The sequence below is a fragment of the Pseudonaja textilis genome, chromosome 4 (assembly GCF_049901715.1).
Source record: "Pseudonaja textilis isolate UNSWEBS1 chromosome 4, rPseTex1.2, whole genome shotgun sequence".
NCBI lineage: Eukaryota > Metazoa > Chordata > Lepidosauria > Squamata > Elapidae > Pseudonaja > Pseudonaja textilis.
In genome coordinates, this window is record NC_141993.1 from 38,829,402 (window position 1) to 38,851,204 (window position 21,803).

General features: G+C 36.8%; 1 protein-coding gene across 1 annotated transcript in view; it reads left to right on the top strand.

The window, feature by feature from the left end:
- The window catches only part of CACUL1 (CDK2 associated cullin domain 1), a 40,833-nt gene extending 22,368 nt beyond the window's left edge, over positions 1-18,465 (top strand). Inside the window, exons 5-9 of the mRNA XM_026704845.2 lie at positions 7,946-8,048; positions 13,351-13,440; positions 13,885-14,023; positions 16,536-16,579; positions 17,785-18,465. Of these exons, the coding sequence (XP_026560630.2) occupies positions 7,946-8,048; positions 13,351-13,440; positions 13,885-14,023; positions 16,536-16,579; positions 17,785-17,825 (417 nt within the window). The 3' untranslated portion in view covers positions 17,826-18,465. The remainder of the gene's footprint in view (positions 1-7,945; positions 8,049-13,350; positions 13,441-13,884; positions 14,024-16,535; positions 16,580-17,784) is intronic.
- The last annotated feature ends 3,338 nt before the right edge of the window (positions 18,466-21,803 follow it).

A 21,803-nucleotide genomic window follows, 5' to 3' on the forward strand; every position in this document is an offset into this window, starting at 1 on the left:
TTATTCTAACCCACATAAGACTTGGACCAGAATAGATATGGCTTGGATGGATTTGGACTTGGCTAATGAAATAAAAGAAATCAAAATTCTACCGAATGAATGGGCTGATCATAACCCAATACAGCTAATTTGGAGGGATAGGAGACTAATAAAAAAAAGATGGACACTAAATAACCAAATTGTAAACGAAGAAGAGTATATTAATAAACTGAAAGAGGAGCTAAATTATTTTCTAAAAGATAATAATAATGAAACAACTTCAAAACAGAACATTTGGGATACTATGAAAGCAATTATAAGAGGCACAACAATTTCCTATAATGCTATGAGAAACAAGAGAATTTATGCCCAACAAAACGCGTTACAACAACAAATCCAAGACTTAGAAACACAATTACAAAAACCCCTAAGACCCAAGGACTACAAAATCAGTTAATACTAGCCAAACATAAGCTGAATTTAATTGAACAAGATAAATTAGAAGTTAGCTTGAGAAGGTCCAAACAAAATTATTTTGAACACGCCAATAAACCAGGAAGATGGCTATCTTATAAACTTAAAAAGAAAAAGAAAAGAGATTGATACACCAATTAATAGATGAGAAAGGCATCCCACAACATGAGATTGAGAAGAAAAGGATATTATATTAAACTATTTCCAAAGATTATATAAAAAGAAGAAATCAATGAGGATAAAATAAGAACTTATCTGGAGAATACGAATGATAAAACAATAGGGGAAGGAGACAAAGAATTACTAAATAAGGATATTACATGGTCTGAGTTAAAATCTGCAATGGAAAATCAATGTAATAATAAATCCCTGGTCCAGATGGGATTCCAGTAGAATTATATAAAGCCACATTAGATTTAGTAGGGCCTCTGATGCTGGAAGTGTTTAATGAAGTACTTTCGCTGCCAAAATGCCAGACTCATGGAGGGAGGCGTTGATTGCGTTAATTCCGAAGGAGGATGTGGATGCCAGATATATCAACAATTATAGACCAATCTCACTTTTAAATGCCGATTATAAATTATTTACCTCAATTATTGCGAATAGAGTAAAACAAGTTTTAAATTTATACATTCATGAAGACCAAAATGGTTTCCTTCCATTCCGCCAAATTAAAAACAATTTAAGAACCGTTATTGACGTCTTAGAATATTATGAAGCTCATCCAGAGAAACAATTTACACTCTTGTTTCTAGATGCGGAGAAAGCATTCGATAACTTACATTGGCACTTCTTAATACAAAAATCTATAACATGAATCTGGGCACTAAATTCGAGAATATTATCACAACAATTTACAATACCCAACAAGCCAATATACTAATTAATGGTGAACAAACAGGCCCACTAAGCATTGAAAAGGGCGTTAGACAGGGTTGCCCTCTCTCACCCCTCTTATTTATATTTGCTTTAGAATCATTGTTAACGCGGATAAGACAAAATCCTGAAATTCAAGGGGTTAGGGTCAAGGCAGAGGAATATAAATTACAGGCGTTTGCAGACGATATGGTTTTCTTCCTAGAGGATCCCATGGAGAAAGGACATAATCTAATAAAAGAACTAGAACAATATGGTTCAGTAGCAGGACTAAAGATCAACAGAAATAAGACGAAATTACTGACTAAAAATCTAACAGAGAACCAGAGGAAAGAATTAGAAAAAACCATGGGGATACAGGCAACAAAAAAGGTCAAATATTTAGGCATATGGTTAACACCACATAGTAAATCACTCAAAGAGAATAATTATGATAAACTGTTACAGCAAATTAAGAAAGATCTAGAATCCTGGAATAAGTTGCAGCTTTCTTTACTGGGCAGGATTGCCACAATCAAAATGAACATTTTACCAAAACTCCTTTACTTATTCCAGACAATCCCAATAAAATTACCAAAAATTTTTTTGATGATATAAATAAGGTAACTCTTAAATTTATTTGGCAAGGGAAAAAAGCTAGAATCAGTATTAAGGCCTTACAAGATGCAAAAAGTAGAGGTGGGCTAGCGCTTCCAAACTGGGAATTATATTATTGGGCAGCCAACTTACTATGGTTAAAAGACTGGGTCAATTTACGGAATAAAAGAACTCTAGCCTTGGAAGGGCACGACCTTCAGAGAGGATGGCACGCATTTCTATGGGATGTGGGGAAAACTAAACAGGCGATACTTTCATAGACATCTTATTAGAGATTCACTATTAACTAATTGGAAAAAATATGTAAAAACATTATTTAAAAATTCTGATTTGGCTTTCAACAATGGAGGCAATGGTTCATCCCAACAATTTGGATATAACAAAAATGACTAAATATAAAGATTTATTAGATCCTTTAGGGAAACTAAGAACTCGACAGGACTTACAGGAACAGGGATTTAAAATTGATCAGTGGTTATATATACAAATCCATAGTAGATACAAACAAGATATCAAAGAGTTTGGAATTTATAGCAAATTACAACACTTAGATAAAATCTTATTAGGATCAAATAAAAAGAATATTTCTAAATTTTATAAATATTTATTGGAGGTAGAATTAGAGCAAGAGATAGTGAAAGGGAACATGATAATGTGGAGTAGGAATATTGGAAGAAGCATTACATTAACAAAATGGGAAAAGATCTGGAATAGAATCATTAAGATTACAAAATCTACGGCGTACAAAGAAAATATGTATAAAATGTTATATAGATGGCACTTACCCCTTCGAGGTTAGCGAAAATGAACCCAAACTCTAGTCCAAAATGTTGGAAATGTAAAAACATAGAGGGAACCTACTTTCATATGTGGTGGACCTGTAAAGAAGCCCAGAAATACTGGCAAAAATTAGAAAATGGCTGGAGGAGATAACCAAAGATCAAATTGAATACAAACCAGAGTTCTTCCTACTAGGGATCTCTGATAAACATTTTCCTAAAAAGACGAAATACATAATAATTCATATTCTAACTGCGCCAGATTAGCATTTGCCCAGTGCTGGAAATCATCCCGTTTACCTACAGATCAATTGGTCATTCAGAAAATATGTGACTGCGCAGAAATGGACAATTTAACCATAGCTCTTAAAAATAAAGAGTCTTCAGCATTTGATAATAATTGGAATGCATGGTATAATTGGTTATATCAGAGATAAACTGTTTAATGAGCATAAATAAGCATAAATATCCATAAATAGCGATAAGATGTGTATATTTAAAGTAAGGTAGGAGAATTGGATCTTGTAGACTGTCAAAAAGAATATTTGTCTGGTTTTAACGTATTTTCTTTTTCTTCCGTCTTTTTGTTTTTTTGTTTTTTGTTTTTCTCTCTTTTATACTTCTTCTTCTCCTTTTTCAGTCGCAAGACCGAGCGTTTTTTTTTTCTCTCTCTTTCTCTTCTTTCTTTCTTCTTTTCTCTCTGTTTCTTATGTAATGTTGTTATGTTATTTTTTTAATTGTAAATTCAATAAAATTTATATGAAAAAAAAAAATGCTCTTAAATAAATAGATTCTACTATGATGGATACTTTCATACTTTGTTGGCCAATCTCAAAAGTTGTAGTCAGGAGATTACTGCCCTCCATATGGTTTATGTGCTGAGAGATTTCATTTGTCCACTTAAATTGTAGGCATGTGATATTTATACTAAAATTCCATCAGTATGATGCCGTAAAGGTTTAGTTTTTGTTTTCAGATAATGAAAAGTATCATTCCCATGATTAACTAGTGGACAGACTGAGGAACAATATGAAACTCAGTCTAACCATGAAACTGTGGCGTTGGCAAATAATTGATCTCTCTAGAAACATGACCAACTTGTTCTGGGCGTTGGTACAGTTTTGTTAAAACAGTTTAACTTCCTTAGGATGGTGTTTTTGCTACTAATTTTCCCCACTTAGTATATCTATTACCTATCTAGGATCAGATAAGTGCCTTGTTATACTACTGAAGAGCAATGTATGGGTACTTTGGATGTCAATTCAAAATACTATTGGATCCTATAAGCTGTGGCTTTGACAATTGGTTCATAGCCTTCCGGCCCAATTAAATTGCCACTATTGACCTTTAAAGTCCTTCTACAGTTTAAGGGTAGATACTTAAAGATGAATTACATTGATATAAGTCTGATTGTTGTAGTGAGATTAGCAGAGGCCATTCTGAGTGTCAGAAGTGCGATGAATGGCAATGGAGAAGAGGCTTTTTGTGCCTGAGAGAAAAGTGATGAAATAATGGGATTAGTGATTTGAGCAAAGGCGGCAGAACCAGCACAAGTAAAAATCCATTCTCAGTCTTCTCAGCACATTCTTCAGTGTGCTGTTGAAAAATAATAAGTTGATTTAGCTAATGTTGCTCATCCCTGGAGTTCTAGCAGGGAGGGGAGTTATTGAATGCAGTAGGATTGTTTCAAGCCCAGTGGGCAAATCTGTGTCATATTTCGTTCATAGAGTTATTCTTGTTAGATCCAGCGTAAGCATTCTGAGATGGATATTAAGGCCAGAGAAAAGAAATGTCTACATTAATTGTGCACAATGCATTTTTGAGTTCATTCAAAGTATTTGATTGGGAGTTAGGTTAATTGGAAAATAATCTGTGCCCAGATTACCCTTCCTGTGTTTTCAGGTCAGCATAGAAATGTCTGCATGTTGTTAAAATGTATAACAATGGTGGCCCTAATTTCTGTTCCTTTAATGCAAAACAGAGATGCTTTGATGTTCAGAGTTAATGCTTGATCATTTCATGAAAAGAAATGCTGCCGGACAGAACAAGACATTCTACTATTGGTTCAAGGATTTAAAAGAACTTTGTGTTATGTTGAGATTTTAAAATGTGATTTCAGAAATAGGCTAGGATAACACTGAAATTTTGCTAACTTTCCATCTTTGTAACCTCACATGAACCTTCAAGCATCATTTGTGGTTCCACTCCCCCCTTCCTTTCCTGTGTTTGAATCTATGGCCCACATAGGTAGTAGTGAATAGGTTGGAAATATTCAATATCTGGTGATTACAATATCTGAAAAAAGCAGCAAGGGGGCGAGGAAAGTTTCTAAATTGTCAGACAAATTATTTTCTAGACTCTCAAGGGCTTTTGATATTTGAAACTTCATTAGACCACAAGTAAGATGTTTGCAGTAACTTTTACAAAATCATGCCATAATAATACAAATGTATTAATCCAGAAATCCAGAACTGCATAAGTGTCTGTTTTGGGAGTGGCTTTTCAAGACTCTGCTATGGAAGAAGCCCTAGATTTTTCTTCTATGACTAACAGAAGAATAAAGAGGATTGCAGTGTGAAGACAGAATGATATGCCTGCCTGTTATTCTGCTCTTGCCTACTTAGACAGGTCATAATATAAATATTATTTACTCTAAAGGCCCTAATTGAAAAATATACTAAGGATATTAAAACAAACAACTTTGTGTTGCATTTATGGCATTTGATGCATCTCTCAAGATACTTCCATGCTCTTTCTTAGGATGGAAATGTGGCTGTTCTTAATCTCAGTTAAAATTCACTTTGCACTGTTAAGGCACTACAAGAAATTAGCCTCCAATAAACTCTGCTTCTTGCATTATAGATAATCCCCATCTTACAACCACAATAGAACACAGAATTTTGGTAGCTAATCACTGTGTTATTAAGCAAGACACTCATATGACTGCCTCACTCACTGACCATAATCCCTGCTCTCCCGATTGTGTTTGTTAACTCCTAGGGGGTTAAGCAAACATGCAAGGTACCTGCGGGTGGGGGAGGCCTTGGGAGGCCCAGTGCCAATCAACACACAGAAACCATGCCACAGGCCCAGCAGCTGGCTAGGCCAAGTCACAGAGGGGTCTCCTCCTTCTCCTGTCCCCCACTCCTGAAAGTCTTATCCTTGTCCCAGGATATCTGGAAGAACTCAGAATGGCATGCCCACCTTTTCCCTCCCCACTGCCACTCCAAGAGTCCTGGACCCATCATGGAAGGCCTTAGCATATATCCCACTTTTTAACATTAAAAAATCCTGGTTCCCTTAGATCAATAATATGTGAACCTTCCCTTAGATCAATAATAATATAGAACCTTGGGTATCCTGTCTCAGTAATTTTTATTCCCTATAGCATGTTGATTAATTATGCGAATATGGAAAATTAGATAGAAATGAAATAGCAGTCTGGGACATTTAGCAGCTGTGTAAAATCACATTTAGTTGCAGGTCTCACTTCTCATTTCTGACAAAGGGAGAAACTAGTTTATTGTACCCATTTCCTTAAAAAAAAAAAATATAGCGATTGCATTTTTTCCCTGGAAATTTTCTAACTGAAGACTCCCCAAAACAACTCTTTACAAAAATACATGGAATTTGAGTATGATTCAGCTGTTCTGTATAGTACAAAGGATCAAAAAGTATCATAAAGCATTTACTTTTAATAGCAACCTTGAATAGCTTTAGGGGGTTAGAAATATCAGCCTTTTGTTTCATTCTTCACCAGTCTGCTTGTTGACTAGGAGATACAAGAAGTGGTGAAAAGGTTCAACGTTTATTTATCTTCATTTAGAAGCTGTGGTGCTCCTTGTGTCTTGACATCTATTGAGCTGCATTTAATTGTGCTCTTTTGTAGAGGTATGATATTAAGAAACAGAAGATCAGCAGGAGACGAATCTTGAGAAAGAATTAACTGCCTTCTATACTTGTTTTTAGATTGGCATTAAACAATTGCTTCACACACCATGTGTGATTCCTGTGCTAAACAAAAATAAAATAGCTAGAAAGAAAAGGTTGCTTTTGAACTGTGTGGCTTAGTTTATATGCTTCAGCCAATAAAGTAACATTCCATCAGAATTTTAATCGTTACAAATTATTGGGAACTTAGGGCCTTAATACAATAAAAGATAATAAAAACAGTTTTTAAAAAGGTAAGCAACAGATTTGTAAAGTTGCAGGAACTAGGTTTGTCTAGTCTAACAAAGAGAAGGACTTGGGGTGGTACGATACCAATACTTGAGGGGCTGTCACAGAGAAGAGGGGATCCCCCTATTCTCCAAAGCACCTTGAAGGGCTAGACAAAAATTAATAGCTGTAGGATTATTAAAGAAAGATCCAGCTTAGACTTTAGATTTTCCTCCAGAAGTTGTGGGTGCTCCTTCACTGGAGGTTTTCAAGAAGAGATTGGACAAAGTCTCCCATTTAAGCAGGGGGTTAGACTACAACCAAATAAATAATCCTGGTCTGTCAGTCTCTTTAGGGAGGAGGAGGAGTGCAATCCTTATACTGTTCAAGCTCTTGAATATGCAGGCTTCTGCCTTTACACAATGATGGATTGATTTGAAGAGTTGATAATGAAGTTAGGATCCAGTCTAACATTCATATTGGGAGAAAATGGCTGGGTTCATTTTACCTCAATAACCTATAATATAGGATGGACCATTCATTTTACTCATAAATCTGTCCTACCAGTTAAGATCTACATAAACATGTTTATATTCCTGCATTAAGACTTACAGTTCTTCCTGTTTAATAGCAATAGCACTTAGACTTATATACCGCTTCACAGTGCTTTACAGCCCTCTCTAAGTGGTTTACAGTGTCAGCATATTGCCCCCAACAGTCTGGGTCCTCATAAGTTCATATCCTGTGCATTTGATGGACATATTGGGTCTCTTTTAAGTTCAGTAGCAGATGGATCCACACTCAGTGTATGGCTTCCACTCCCACTACTTTGTATCCCAATATTTTTAAGCTCTATTCCCTCTGTAGCATTGATGAATATTATAATTATAAAGGTCAGGCTGGCATAGCAAATGAACTTAGAATTTGCTTTCAACTTCTTTTCTTTCTAACTAGACTCACTGTATTGTTTTTTTTTCTACACAAACAAATGATTTGGATTATGAGAAATGCAAAGTAGAAAAGTAGTCTGTAACAGTGCTTTGATATTGCTGTCATTTAAAAAGATTTTTTTTTTTCCTCAGAATAAATTTTACATAGAAACCAAGCTTAACCGAGATTTAAGAAATGATCTTATAAAACTGTTTACGGAACATGTTGCAGAAAAGCACATTTTCAGCCTGATGCGTAAGTCTAAAGTTTGAGATGATTCATTTTTTTAATATAGCAATAAATTGCTGAATCATTTGTCGGAAAATGATAAAAATGAAAAGTATCTTAACATTAAGTAGCCTGTCAAGAATTTAATTTTAATAGGATTAAAATGCCAGATTATAGCTGTTGGTTATTGGGGAAAATTGCAATGTAATTGAGTATTTGTTTAGTTAAAGACAAGAATTTTCTGAGCCAGAGGTACACAGGTACTCTTCAGCTTATGACCACAATTGAGCCCAAAATTTTGGTTGCCAAGCATGGTAATTGTTAAGTGAGTCCCCTTCTTTACAATTTTTCATACCAGAGTTGTTAAGTGAATCATTGCAGTTGTTAAGTTAGTAATCTGGTTGTTCAGCAAATCTGGCTTTAACTCTGCTGATCAGAAGGTCACAAAAGGTGATCACTAGACCCCAGGACATTTCAACCATCATAATAAATGATCATTTACCAAGCGTCCAAATTTGGATCTGTGACTGTGAGGATCTGTAGTGGTCATAAGTGTGAAAAATGGACATGTCACTTTTTTTCCGTGCCATTGTAACTTCAAATGGTCACTAAATAAATGCTTGTAAGTCAAGGACTACTTGAAATATATATTTCTTTGGTAGCATATTCTACTACAGTACAGCTGTCTTCAATTATCTTTGTTCTTTGCTATAAGTGCTATCAGTTTCTTCAGATACCAATGTTGACATTGGTTAGATTGCCACAATTTCTGGCAGGGGATCTGTTGAGCAACAAAACAAGAAAACTTGTGTGCCAAATTTAGCCTCTGCTGAATGAGTTTATCTTGCAATTGGACCTCATTGTGGAAATCCCCTTGTTAATATCACATTTTCGTGGTGGTTTTTCTTCTTACAGCTTTCAGTCCGACAAGATTGATTTAAGCCTTTAAGGTAGTCCAGACCAGGAACCAAACCCAAGATTATTAGTGTTACCTTTATCGTAAAGTTATATAACAGAATCCTGCAAGTCTGAAATTGCTTCCCCCTTCCTCCACTTTTACATGCCAGAAAACTAGGGAGAGTCACTTATGAAACACTACGCCCATTCCTGCTTTGTACTCAGATTTCTTTCATCAAACCGTAGTCTAGACAAGTGGTCACCAACCGGTGGACCACAGCCCACTGATGGTCCCTGAGAAAATTTTGGTGGGCCGCAGCACCCCCGTGTCCGCAATGGGGTGATACCGGCAGTGGATGGACTGATTCACGCGGGAAGAGAGGGTAGTGCATGGGAGATTGCGGCATTGGAGCCTTTCCTGGGTGTTCCCTGGGCTGCATGTGGGTGGGGGTGGGGGTGAAGGAACCTCTGAAATGGTACTAGGTGGTGGGAATCTGATGTCCAGAGGCTGACGACCCATGTGCTGAAGACCAGATGGCTGGCGGAGAGGTGGGGCAATCCTGCAGTCTCCCTAGCAAACCCGTGTCGTGGCTGCTGCCTCCTGCCTCAGTGCATCGAGGAGGCCAAGCAGCAGTGGGAAGAGCATAGACCTCCTGAGCTGCAGGAAGCTGCCAGCGATGCCCTCAGGTGAAGATGTTGTGAGCGGGAGGTTTGATCCCCCCTCTTCCTCCTCACCAGAAGTGTTCACATGCCCAGTGGGAAGGAAGAGGCTTGGCGGGTGCCAGAGGGGCGGTGAGTGCTTTGTGTGTGAGCGCTTCTGGGGAGAAGGAAGAGAAGCTCCTGAGGAGAGGGGTCAAGCCTCCTCCTCGCAACATCTTTACCTGATGGCATCGCTGACAACTGCTCGACCTCCTCGATGCGCGGAGGCAGGTGATAACACTAGTTCAGAGGTTACTTTCCCTTCACCCCACTGTTCGCAGGCCAGAGAACACCCGGGAAGGGCTCTGATGCCATGATCTCCCACGCACATCAGTCCATCCGCCTCCAGTATCACCCCTGTTGCCTCACCTCCCCGTCAGCCATCTGGTCTTCAACATGTGGTTCATTGGCCTCTGGACATCAGATTCTTACCACCTAGCACCAGTTCAGAGGTTCCTTTCCCCCCCACCCCTGCCACTGGGGACAGGGGGGGGAGAGAGAAAAAGAAAGAGGAAGAAAGGCAGAAAGAGGGAGAGAGAGAAAGAAAGAGGGAGAAAGAGAGAGAGAAAAAAAGGAGAAAGGCAGAAAGAAAGAGAGAAATAGGGAGAAAGGGAGAGAGAGGGAGAAAGAAAGAACGGGAGAAAGAGAAAGGGAGGAAGAGAGTGGGAGGAGAGGGACAGAGAAAGAGGGAGAAAGAGAGGGAGACTGGGGGAGGGAAAGAGAAAGAGGGAGAAAGAGAAAAAGCGGGAGAAAGAGAGAAAGAGAAGGGGAAAGAAAGAAAGAGAAAGAGGGAGAAAGACAAAGAAAGAAAGAGGGAGAAAGAGAGGGAGGCAGGAAAAGAGAGAGAAAAAAGAGGGAGAAAGAGAGGGAGGGGAAAGGGAGAAAGAAAGGAGGAAAGAGAGAAAGAAAGGAGAAAGGCAGAAAGAGAGAAAGAAAGGGAGAATGAGAGGGGAGGGAGGGAAAGAGAGAGAAAGGGAGAAAGAGGGGGAGGGAAAGAGAGAGATTGAAAATCCTGATGCAATCTTTATTATCTTATTCTGTGCCCACTTGTTATGAGTAATGGTAAAAGAAAAAAATTATTTAGACGTCAGGATTACAGCATTTTTCTTATAGTGTACTTGCTGCTTTCTGAGCTTGGTTGTTACTTGTAGGATTTCATTAACTATTAGGTAGCGTAATCAGTGCTAGGTTATACACAGAAGTTTGCCCTGCTAGTAGTGTTGGTGGAGGCTATAATTTAACATAAACTTTTTGTGGTTTAATGTAACTTTTAATTTTTATTTCTGTAGGGTAAAAAGCCTTAATCATTAGTTAACAAATTCTTAAGTACTAAAATTTATAATTGCAAGATGTTTTTTTTCGTACCTGACTACATTGCAGTAACTGGAAATTTATCTAGTGCCTGACTTTATTTGTCATAATAGTTAAATAGAACTTCATATTATATGTTAAGAATCTCTATAGTTAAACAGAACTTTATTATTGTAAAGAGTTTCTTGTGTTTATCCTGACAGCTTAAAGGTGAAGCTATTGTTTTTACGCCTTTTTAAGCATCCATCTGGCTTAGCCAAGGCCATTAATCTATAATTTGTGTTGTCTTCATTGTTGTTTATACACATGTAAGATACACTTGTAAAGGATGAAAGCAAAGGATTGCAGAAAGCTGAGAATCTATGAATTGTTGTTTTGTATTCTCAGCTGACCTTCAACAGTTTTTCTTTCGTTTTCATACGTATTTTAAAAATAGGTTGAAATCATTCTTTTGATGTTATTTTAATACAGTTACTTGATTTTTTAAAATATATTTAGCCATCTGACTTTAGAATGACAAAAGAACTATTTGGTATATTTAAAATAACTTTAGGGGAAATGAAGCACTTTTAATATATGAAATTACTAGCCAATTATTTATACCATGCAATTTTTATTCTGAAAAACCTCTGTAGGCCAGCATTAGCTGCTACTGACTCTACAATCTCTCTTTATAAGCAACTTATAGTAGCAGCTGAAGCAGAATTTCAGTTTCAACATTTAGGTTTTCAAATTGAAGTGTTAATGCTTCTTAAAATTTTATCACAATATTAAGTTGTTGATATTCCCAGGTATATAGCATGTCTAAAACCAAATATATCTGCTGAAATAAGATGCATAATATAAATAAAAATCCAGTCAGAAATATATATGAGAAATATATGCAGCCTTTTCTTCATGGACTTTCTCCTTCAGTGCACCTGTAAATGAGATGTCTATTTACTGTAACAATTTATAAGAAATATAACTGATTTTATCATAGCAGGTTATCCTCACATACCGAATTAGAGAACCATTTTGGTCTAGTGGTTAAGGCACCAGGCTAGAGATCAGGAGATTGAGTTCTGGTCCCATCTCAGACATGAAACCTGGCTGGGTGATCGTGAGCCAATAATTCTTTCTTAGTTATGATATCGGGCTTGAGAAATAAGTCCGTAGGTCAGTCCTGTTGCAACCAATGGTTACAGCACTTGGTTGATTAAAAAAAACCCAAACAGACCCTTTTCTTGTGGGAAAAATGGTAGGACGAAAGAAAGAAGGAGAAGTTTATACTCATGTAACAGAATCCAACATTTACAGCGATTAGCTTGCTCGTATTTAGCCACTTAACAAATAAATTCTACCATGGGTAGAGAAGAAAAGGAACTACAGTTGCTATTTGATATTTGATAAAATGCCTAGAGGATTATTTTTATCAAAAATTTGGTTTTAGCTGCCCAGTTGCAAGAAAATGCAAATTTGTTAAAAGTTGTGTAGAGATCTCACAAAGATTGTCTTAGGGTCTGACAAAAGGCAATTCACAAAGGGGGAATTCCTTGCTGAGTTTTCTCATCCTATTTACAGGTAGTCCTCACTTAACCATGGGACTGGAATCTCAACTATTAAGCCAAGCAGTCTTTAAGTGAGATGCCGATGTGACTCTTTTGCTCAAAGAGCACAATCTCAGGCACTTCCAGCTGCAGTTGTTAAGCAAGAGCTTTGCCCTTTCACTTGCAAACTTCCCTGTAGGTCATCAAAGGATTTCAGCTCCCCTCAGTGCACAGAAGGGAAGTTGCTTGTGGGGCTGCAGGAGTGGAGCTGAAATCTTCAAGATTTCCTTACTCCTACATTTGCAACCTTTCTTGTTAACTTCCTGTTGAATTTCTGGGGAAGCAGGCTGAGAAGAATGCAAATGGCAGCCACATGATTGTGGGATACTTGGCAAGTGGATGAAATGTGTCAGGCATCCATAGAAGGTGGACATTAATGATGACTAGAAGTGCTTAACAGATCATTAAGTACCCTTTCCTAGTCCATTAAACTTTTGGACAGTTATTAAAATGACTGATCATAAGTAGAGGGCTATCTGTACTTAATCGAAAATGAGAAAAATGATTTCAGCTTTTTAATTTGTTTGAATTTATAATTATTAAGATGTCATCAGGAGACATGAATTCTGCATTCATATTGAAAGCACACTGAAAAGAAAAGAAATAACTTGCACATGATTTGACATTTGCATGAGATCTTTATGGATTTCTCTTTTAAAAACTTGCTTTCTCCAGTGCTTTAACTTCTTATAAAAAAACTTCTCCTTTAAGATTTAAGTAGGATAGATTCATTTGGGTACATTAGAATAACAATGCATTACATACATTCATGTTATAAAAATCAATACCAGAAGCAAAATTAATTTGCAAATGGGTGTATTTTCTCCTTTCAGCTTTACTTCTAGAAGCTCAGTCCACACCTTTTTGGATAAACCCTTCCACAATGGCAAACATTGTTAAAGGATTATACATGCTTAGGCCAGGTAAATTATCTTTTTGAGTACTTGTTCATTTTTATCTAATGATCTTGTCAAAAGCTACATGTAATAAATTCCTTGAAGAGATCATATACACATATAAGAAACAAATCTAACTTCTACATTAGAACCATATCAAGATATGATGCTTCACCATACAAGTATTAATAAATTCTGGACAGTTTGTGATAGAGTTTATTTATCATGTATTTGATATATTTGTTCCATCAATTTGGCCATACAACTGTTGCCTAGTTCTCAAAAAGAGAGATTGAATAACTAAAGCCTTAATTAAAGGTGATCTTTTATGGCATTCTCATTTTGTATGCAGCACCTTAGATTTGATTTTTTTTGTTTAAAATTGTAACAAAAGAAAGAATTTGAATTTAACTCCTGTTAAATCCCTTAAGTATTTTTTCTCATTAGCTATTACTTTCCATTTCTACACAGAATGGGTTCAGATGGCACCAGCTTTATTTTCTAAATTTATTCCAAACATCCTTCCTCCTGCTGTAGAATCTGAGCTTGAGGAATATGCTGCTCAGGACCAGAAACTTCAACAAGAGCTTATTCAAGAGGGATTTTCCAGGTAATTATGCCAACTTTTCCAACATCTTTGCTTGGTGATCTGCAAATTAGGCAGATAAATGAGGGTATCACATAGTTTTTAGTTATTTTTAACTATTTTAATGGCTACATTGTATTGAACATTTAACTTTTAATTGTGTGTCCTGCCAAGAGATACATGCATGTGTCCTGCCAAGAGATACATGCATGTAATTTATATAGTTGCCCATGTAAGTTGGGCAACTATATTAATTCAATAAATAAATAAACTAGTGCAACATACCATTTGAAGGTTACATTTATATTTTATTGACAAAGAAAAACGGAAGCAGTATGCTTTGGCCCATAAAATTGGGTAGACCTGATAGACAGTCCCACCAGAGAAAAAACACCCATATCATTTGAAGGCCTTAGGAAATATCACTTGGGTAAAACATTTTTCAATGGTAAGGTCTGCTTCTTGATAACCTTTAAAAATTCAGTGAATTAACTTTTGTGGAAGGAGGACACCTAGTGTAGAAATGCAGGTCCACATCGTCCATTCTCTTTTAAAGGTTTAGTTGTACAGTATGGTGTCACGTGTATTTCTTCTTTCCAACTTTGAATGGTCAAATGTTAGGGAAAGAAAAAGGCAGTAGAAGTAGTTTCAATGCACCCAGTTGAAAAACTGAAGGGGGTATAAGGCATCCATAATCTTCCTTAAACTGTGTACTTGAATCAGTTCCAGATCTTTACTAATACTGTAGTGAATACTCTTGTTTGCTAGTAAAAATACATATACAGTACAATTACATCCAGATGTGTGCATTTAACATATCTGCTTTCCCACCCCCGCCTAATAGCAATTGCAAAGAATATGCTTAAACTTTGTCTTCTGTAGAGTGGTCCTTGTAAGAAAGCTAGTTAGACTACACTGATAGTACATAAAACGAATAAATTATGCTGTAACTTCTTATGCTAAAATCTATACACTACCAAAACGCTTACCATGACTTTTACATGGGTAAAATGGTGCATCATAGAGCAACCATTTTTAAACCAAGGTACCTCAGATCAGCTAACTTACAAATGGTGTCCAAAGTCCAGGACTCATGAATCCCATTGGAATTATTTTCAACATTCCGTGACCATTTCCCAGCCAGTCTCACAATCCTTTGTTCCCTACCCAGCCCAGCAGCAGCAATACTTCCCTGACTGCTGGGAAGGGGAAGGGAGGGGAGATTTCGGATACTCCTTGTCAGATTTCATCAGAGACTTTCAGTGGGGAAGGTGGCAGGGACTTGGAAATTGCTTCTGCTCCCACTGCTTTTTTTCCTGCCCTTGGTCATTCTTTCTTTCTGTTTAGGGTAAGGAAATATGTCTGGAATGGTAACCCAAAAGGGCATGGGTTATCTAGTTGTTACACCTGTGCAAAAATACTCACTTGTGGATTTTTTTACTTCAGCCAATAAAATATTACTTGTCACTCAAGTAATGCAATAGCAGGCCTTAATATTCAAGAAAAGATTCGCACTTCATCAAGATTCCCTGACTTAGATGCATTTATTTAAAACGTTTATGGACATTGTTAAAAACAAAGATTGGACTGGATTAATTTTGAAGTCTAGGCTGATATGCTCTGTCTATGAACATATAGACTAGACTGTTAATTAGCACATGATAATAGGTTCATATGCGCATGTTAAAATATCCACATTAGTTTTCACTTGCTTTCTAATCATAATTCAGCATAGTCTTTTAAAACTTTAAAATCCTAAGTGGCTAGGTTTCTAAACCTGGCATTAGTTTTGGCAAGAGAAATCCTCTCAAGAAAAGCTTTAGTTTTGGGGTCCTTGGGGCACACAGTAGTGGGTTTTCTTCTATATTATTGGCCAGGGGTGGGCTGCTAGGGATTCTCAGGGATTGAGGAGAGCCCCTAGCTAAGATTTTGTGCAGTTCTGAGAACCCCCAAATCCCACTCCTGGCTGGCCCCGCACACCCCTCCTCTCTCAGGAGTCTCTATGCAGCCTATTTGAATGCAGGTAAGTGCAGGGCACACACACAGGCTTGGGGAGGGTGAAAAACGGGCCCCTTGGAAGTTCGGGAAGACCAGAAATAGGCCCATTTCTGGCTTCCAGAGAGCCTCTGGAGCCTGGGAGGCCATTTTCGCCCTCCAGGAGGCTCGAAGAAAGCCTCTGGAACCCAGAGAGGGCAAAAATGCCCCCCCTGCCATGGTGCAGGAGGCCGATTAGGCCACGCCCACCATGGCCATACCCACCCAGGGACCGGGCAGAGAACCCTTTGCTAAAATTTTTGAAGCTCACCCCTGATTATTGCTGAACACACTTCCTTAGAAATTGTTATTTATTCCCACTTCATCTTGAACTGATTACTTCAACTGAGCATTATTTTAGTTGCTTTTTTCTGGGTTCAAATATTATTTCTCATCTTTATGTTGCTTGAATGACCTAGATATCAAAAGGTAGGCCAAAATTGAATGAATGGATAAATAAGCACAATAAAAAACCACACATTTGTCCGGCTTCCTTTTTTAGAGGAGACCAGTCACGTAAGCGAGCTGGAGAAGAATTAACCTACAGTAAGTAACTTAAATGCTAGTCTCTTTAATTATGGATGATACTGTATAACAATACATGTGAACCTTTTTCACTGACAGAATCTTCAGATTTCTTCCAAAAAAAAAACCCAACCTCAACACTTTTTCAGGTCCCTACAGATCCACAGAATACAGTTTGAAAAACGCCTTTGTCTAAGCACATAACTGTACCTCATTGAAATGACTAAAAACTTACTGCATGTATTCTAAATATATTGACTATTTGATGACTAAAATACTTGCTTTTTATGGAGATCATGTTTATCTGAAATACAGCAATAATGAATGGATGGTGTCTATTAGTGGCCAGGTCAGTGTTCCCTCTGATACATCAGACTGTTCTGATATCTGTTGCAATATGGGTATTCTTGGATGCTTGTAAATTTTCCTTTGATTTGAATTAAACTTCTTGGTACTTTCTGGACCCTTTTAGGTAGGTGGGGTGTTGGGGTTTTTTTTGTACAAAAACACCAAAAATGGTTTGCCAGTGCCTTCTCTTTGCGTGGTTATTTGCTTTTTAACCTAACATATAGCACAGGAATTCTTTGATGGTTCTCCACAGCCAAATTTGAGCCAGCCATGCTTAGCTTGCAAACTCACACAAATTCAGCCAGGTGTTGTTGCTGCCTGGCAAGAGATTTGTGATAAACTGAATAATTATAAGCCATTTCCAAGTTTCTGTTTCTTGGGCCCCTAGTACAGGTTGTCCTCGATTTAACGATTGCAATGGAGCCCTAGATTTTTGTTAACTGAGTTTTGCCTCATTTTACGACCTTTCTTGCCACTGTTATTAAGTGAATCATTGCAGTTGGTAAGTTATAACCCAGCTGTTCAGGGAGTCGGGCTTCCCCCTTGACTTTGCTTGTCACAAAAAGTGATCACATGACCCCAGGATCCTGCAACAGTCATAAAGGTGAGTTGGTTGCCCAGCCTACTGAAGTTTGATCACGCAATTATCGGGATGCTTGCAAAAATGGTAACTGTGAAAAAGACCTTCATAAGTCACTTTTTTTCTAGTGCTGTTTTAACTTTGAACAGTCCCTAAATGAATGGTTGTAAATCGAAGACTACCTGTATTTTTAGTAAAAGATGAAGGGGAGAGGCATTTTTTTAAAAAAAGAGCTATAAATTAACGGTGAGAGGGATTTAAAGTGATGTTTTCATTTTTTTTCTCTGCACTTTTTCAGATGGTTCAGCATCGTGTGCGAACTCAAGAGGCTGCAGATAGTGACTGTACTAGAAACCTGTCCAATTGGAGTGGACTTTGGAATGGCATTGGAAGGGAGGGTAGCCTGAGACTCAGTCAGGTTGTTCTGATACTCAGGTTCTTCGATGCAACTATACCTAGAAGAGGTGTTTGGACTTAACTTATTTCTTGCCATGTAATAAAACGTCCGTTTGCTGCTATTTGGGCTAGCTTGGAACAATGTGATCAGTCTTGGAAAGGGTTTTTTTTTTTCCAATGATTCTCATGACGACTGTATCTTTGAGATTTGGTTTTTTAAAAGATCATTCAATGCTAAAGGTTGATAGCCAAGAAGAGCAACTTCCTCTGAAAGGATTGTAGAGTGGTGTTTTTGTTTTGTTTTGTTTCGGGTTTTTTGTGGGTTGAGGTTTTTTGTTTGCACTTTCTGATGTGTGACTATTGCTAAATCTGTGCCCATTAGATTTTGTTCAGAATGTTTGGTCGGTAAATAGTGATCATTTAACAGTATTTCCATCTGGGGAGCGGGGGGAATGGCTTGTCTCTGAATGCCAGTTATAGGACTGACTGTTCACATTCCAGATAATTCATCTGCTTAACCCCTCAGTAGTAGACTACAAAATGTATCTTAAAACTGTGATTTGATTAAACATGCTGCAAAGTTGCCAGATTTTCTTACCTTCTTTGATTACATTAATTAGGAACATAAACATTAAGCTACATTTTAACTTGGTCCCTTCCACACTGTTGGCAAGTCAAATGTTAAATGTATTATGTTGTTGGCTTTGGTAATGATTGTAAAGAATTGGAAAAAATGCCTTTCAACATGTGATTTCTATTTAGAATTGACATGCTAGTATATAATGGATGAAGATTTGGTAAGAGATTGCAAACCAGGTTGTATGTTCATACCCTCTGTGCTGCCTCGTGGCAATACAGAGAAATGTTGGTACTGATTTTAATCAATCAGTTGTCTGAATGATAATTGAGATTGTATATTAGATTTTTTAAATATGACTGAAATGGTGCTTACCTCTGAATAACGAGCTACTTGAAATCAATGTTACACACTTGTGGCTTGTACCATTTCAGGAGGAACTGGAGAGAACTGCATATTTGATTTGTACATACTCTTTTTTTAATTTCAGCAGTTAAAGCTTGAACATAAATGTTTAATCTGCAGTAGCACTTTGTACTGCATTATGGGTATGATGGCAATATGTACCTCAGAAGGGATAACTCTGGATCCCTGCTTTCTGTTTCTGGTCTTGAACAACAGGCTAATCACAAGGTGCTGGGGTTTTTGTTTGTGTATTTATTCCTTTGGCTCTCTGTGTTGAAGCACCACACATGTAAAAAAAAAAAAGGGAAGTAGTCCCTGGCTCCTTCTCCACAAAAATGTAAATTTTTATGCCCAAAAGTTAGACTTCTCTTGGGAGTAAAAGGGAAATAAGGATGACCGCAGTGAGGTAACAAAACAGGCTATTGTGAAGTGTTAGTGCTCGGGGAAATCCCAGTTGGAGTGAATCTTTAATGTGGACCATTGTACATTTTTATGAGCAAGATATGGGAGTTTACCTCATTCATGAGAAAGATAACATGATACATGACTTTCTAGCATGAGCAGTGGCTTATCTCAGCTTGTCTGATCCACAAAGAACTATGGACAATTCTAGGCCTTTCATTTGGTAAGATTCCAAGATAAGTCTTTCTGTGGTATGAAGGTATCACATCAAAGAGCAAGTATGCTTCTTTTTAAAGCGTGCAGTTTAGAGAGAAGAATGTTAAAAAGGAAAATATAGTTTGATGTAATCAAAGCCTTAACTCTTTAATTTGTTGAAAATAATGCATTACTTCAAAAATATATATCTAGAAAACAACCATTTCTAAGTTTACATAGACTGTCCTCCTTTACTTTTGATATGTAAATGTAAACTTCTCCAATTTACCAACTTAATTTAAAAATTCTTACATTAGTGGAAATAGTGAGAAATTACAGAATTCTTCAGATTTCCAAACACTTAAATAAACCAAGATGTACTGAAGAATATATAAATAGAATTTCAGGATGAACTTTGTGGGAGAAACTACTGGTTTCTAAGTTGAGTTAAAAAAGTAGACCATATACTTAATTATAATTGTGTTTCCATAAGGTTAGTATAAGCCACTGTTCCCTAATCTGCTGCCCTTCAGGTGAATTGTGTTATTAGTCCAACATAACTGAAGAATGTCAATCAGGAGAAGGGTAGTATAGCCCAAGTACCAAACCATCCTACTGCTTACTTAGAAGAGATGTTCCTACTGTAGTTAATGAAAGTCCATCACTACTGCACTGTGCCTCTACAGGGTTGCTTTTAAATATATTATTTTTAGGTAGTTTGGGAATTCTGAAACTTATGTAGGAGCTATAGCATAGCATGTTAATAATAATATCTAATGCTATGTATTCAAACTTTAAAATGTTGCTTGCTTCTTTCTTTCTTTCTTTCTTTCTTTCTTTCTTTCTTTCTTTCTTTCTTTCTTTCTTTCGAATTTGAAAAAATCTAAAACTAATAAAGCAGTGTGAAAGATTTTTGTTCAAGAGTTACAAGTTAAAAGTTTGAACACAATTATATCTGGAGTCATGGCAGTAATTGCCTAATAAACCTTACCCTTTTATTCCCTATTGAATTTATCCATAACTCATGAAGGACATGTAGAAGTATGGTTGTTTCATAGCATTTATTTTTCTTCCCATAACTATAGATTAAATTATATACTCGGACATTTCATTTTGAGGTGGTCTCTGGTTCTGCTCCTACAGGTTGGAAGCTGATTCCAATTTGACCCTTATAACTTCCAGCATTAATCTTAGAGAATGTAGTGAGAATCGAAAGAGGATGTCCAAGTAGATGTGAATTTGATGCACTGATTTTACCTTTTACAGTAGCCTTTCCTGACTACTTGGGTTTATAGTTTTTCAGACTTCAACTTCAAGAATTTCCCAGGCATTATAGCCATTACTGAAAATTCTGGGTATTGAAGTCCACATATCTTTGGAGGATGCCAAAGTAGAGGAAGGCTGCTTTACTAGTTTATGGTTTGTAAATAATATTCAGAATATTTCAGCTTTTATTTCCAGATAATGTTTTATTGGTGTCACTTTTCTTCTCAAGAATATTGCTTTGGTCAATATTCTAAACATTGTTTTACATATTTTAGCTCTATGTAGCATCTTGCCCGAAGCCTGTTTTTTATATATGTAAAAAAAAAGAAAGAAAAATATATCATGTTGTAAATTAGTATTAAGATTTCTGTATGTTTTGGCATCTAATGCTGAAATAATTTGTTTATCTATCCTCCAAGGGATATATCTTTGTAAGCCTGTATGAAAGAACACAAGAAAACTTAGGTTACTTGGTAAACATTTTTCTTCAGTATTTGTTGAAATTAACGTGTGGCCCTCTAAAGCCATGCCTTCAATAAAAGCAGCATGGTCTTGGCTGTGGTGCTCCTGTAAATCAAATTATTTGCCATTTTTTGTGACTGTTTTCCACATAAGACTTAACATGGCAAAAGTGTATGCATTGAGTGTCATATATCACATTTTGTTTCTTGGGAAACTTGTTATATTAAAATATTTTAAACAAATGTTTTGATTCTGAATTTGCTATTTTTAATTTGTACCCACTTGCCATTCTTGACTTAGAGAGATAATGGTGACATAGACAATGCTTCTTTTACCCACAGGTTTGCAGTCTCATGTTTTCTTCAGAATATGGAATGTTGATGGGAAAGTTTTAAAAAGTGTTTTTTTAATGGGAAGAGAGAAACCATAATATGTAATTTGGGAGGGTAGAGTTTGAAATTACTGTCTGTAACCGCTGCAAAGAATATTGGAAATTGCTTCTTTAGAAACATTTTTCCCCTTTCTCTTTTGTTATATTTTACATTTTTATTTTTCTTTGAATCTTTTATATTTGCTTTATTCTTTTATGTTCCTGTAGTTTTATTAAGTGTATG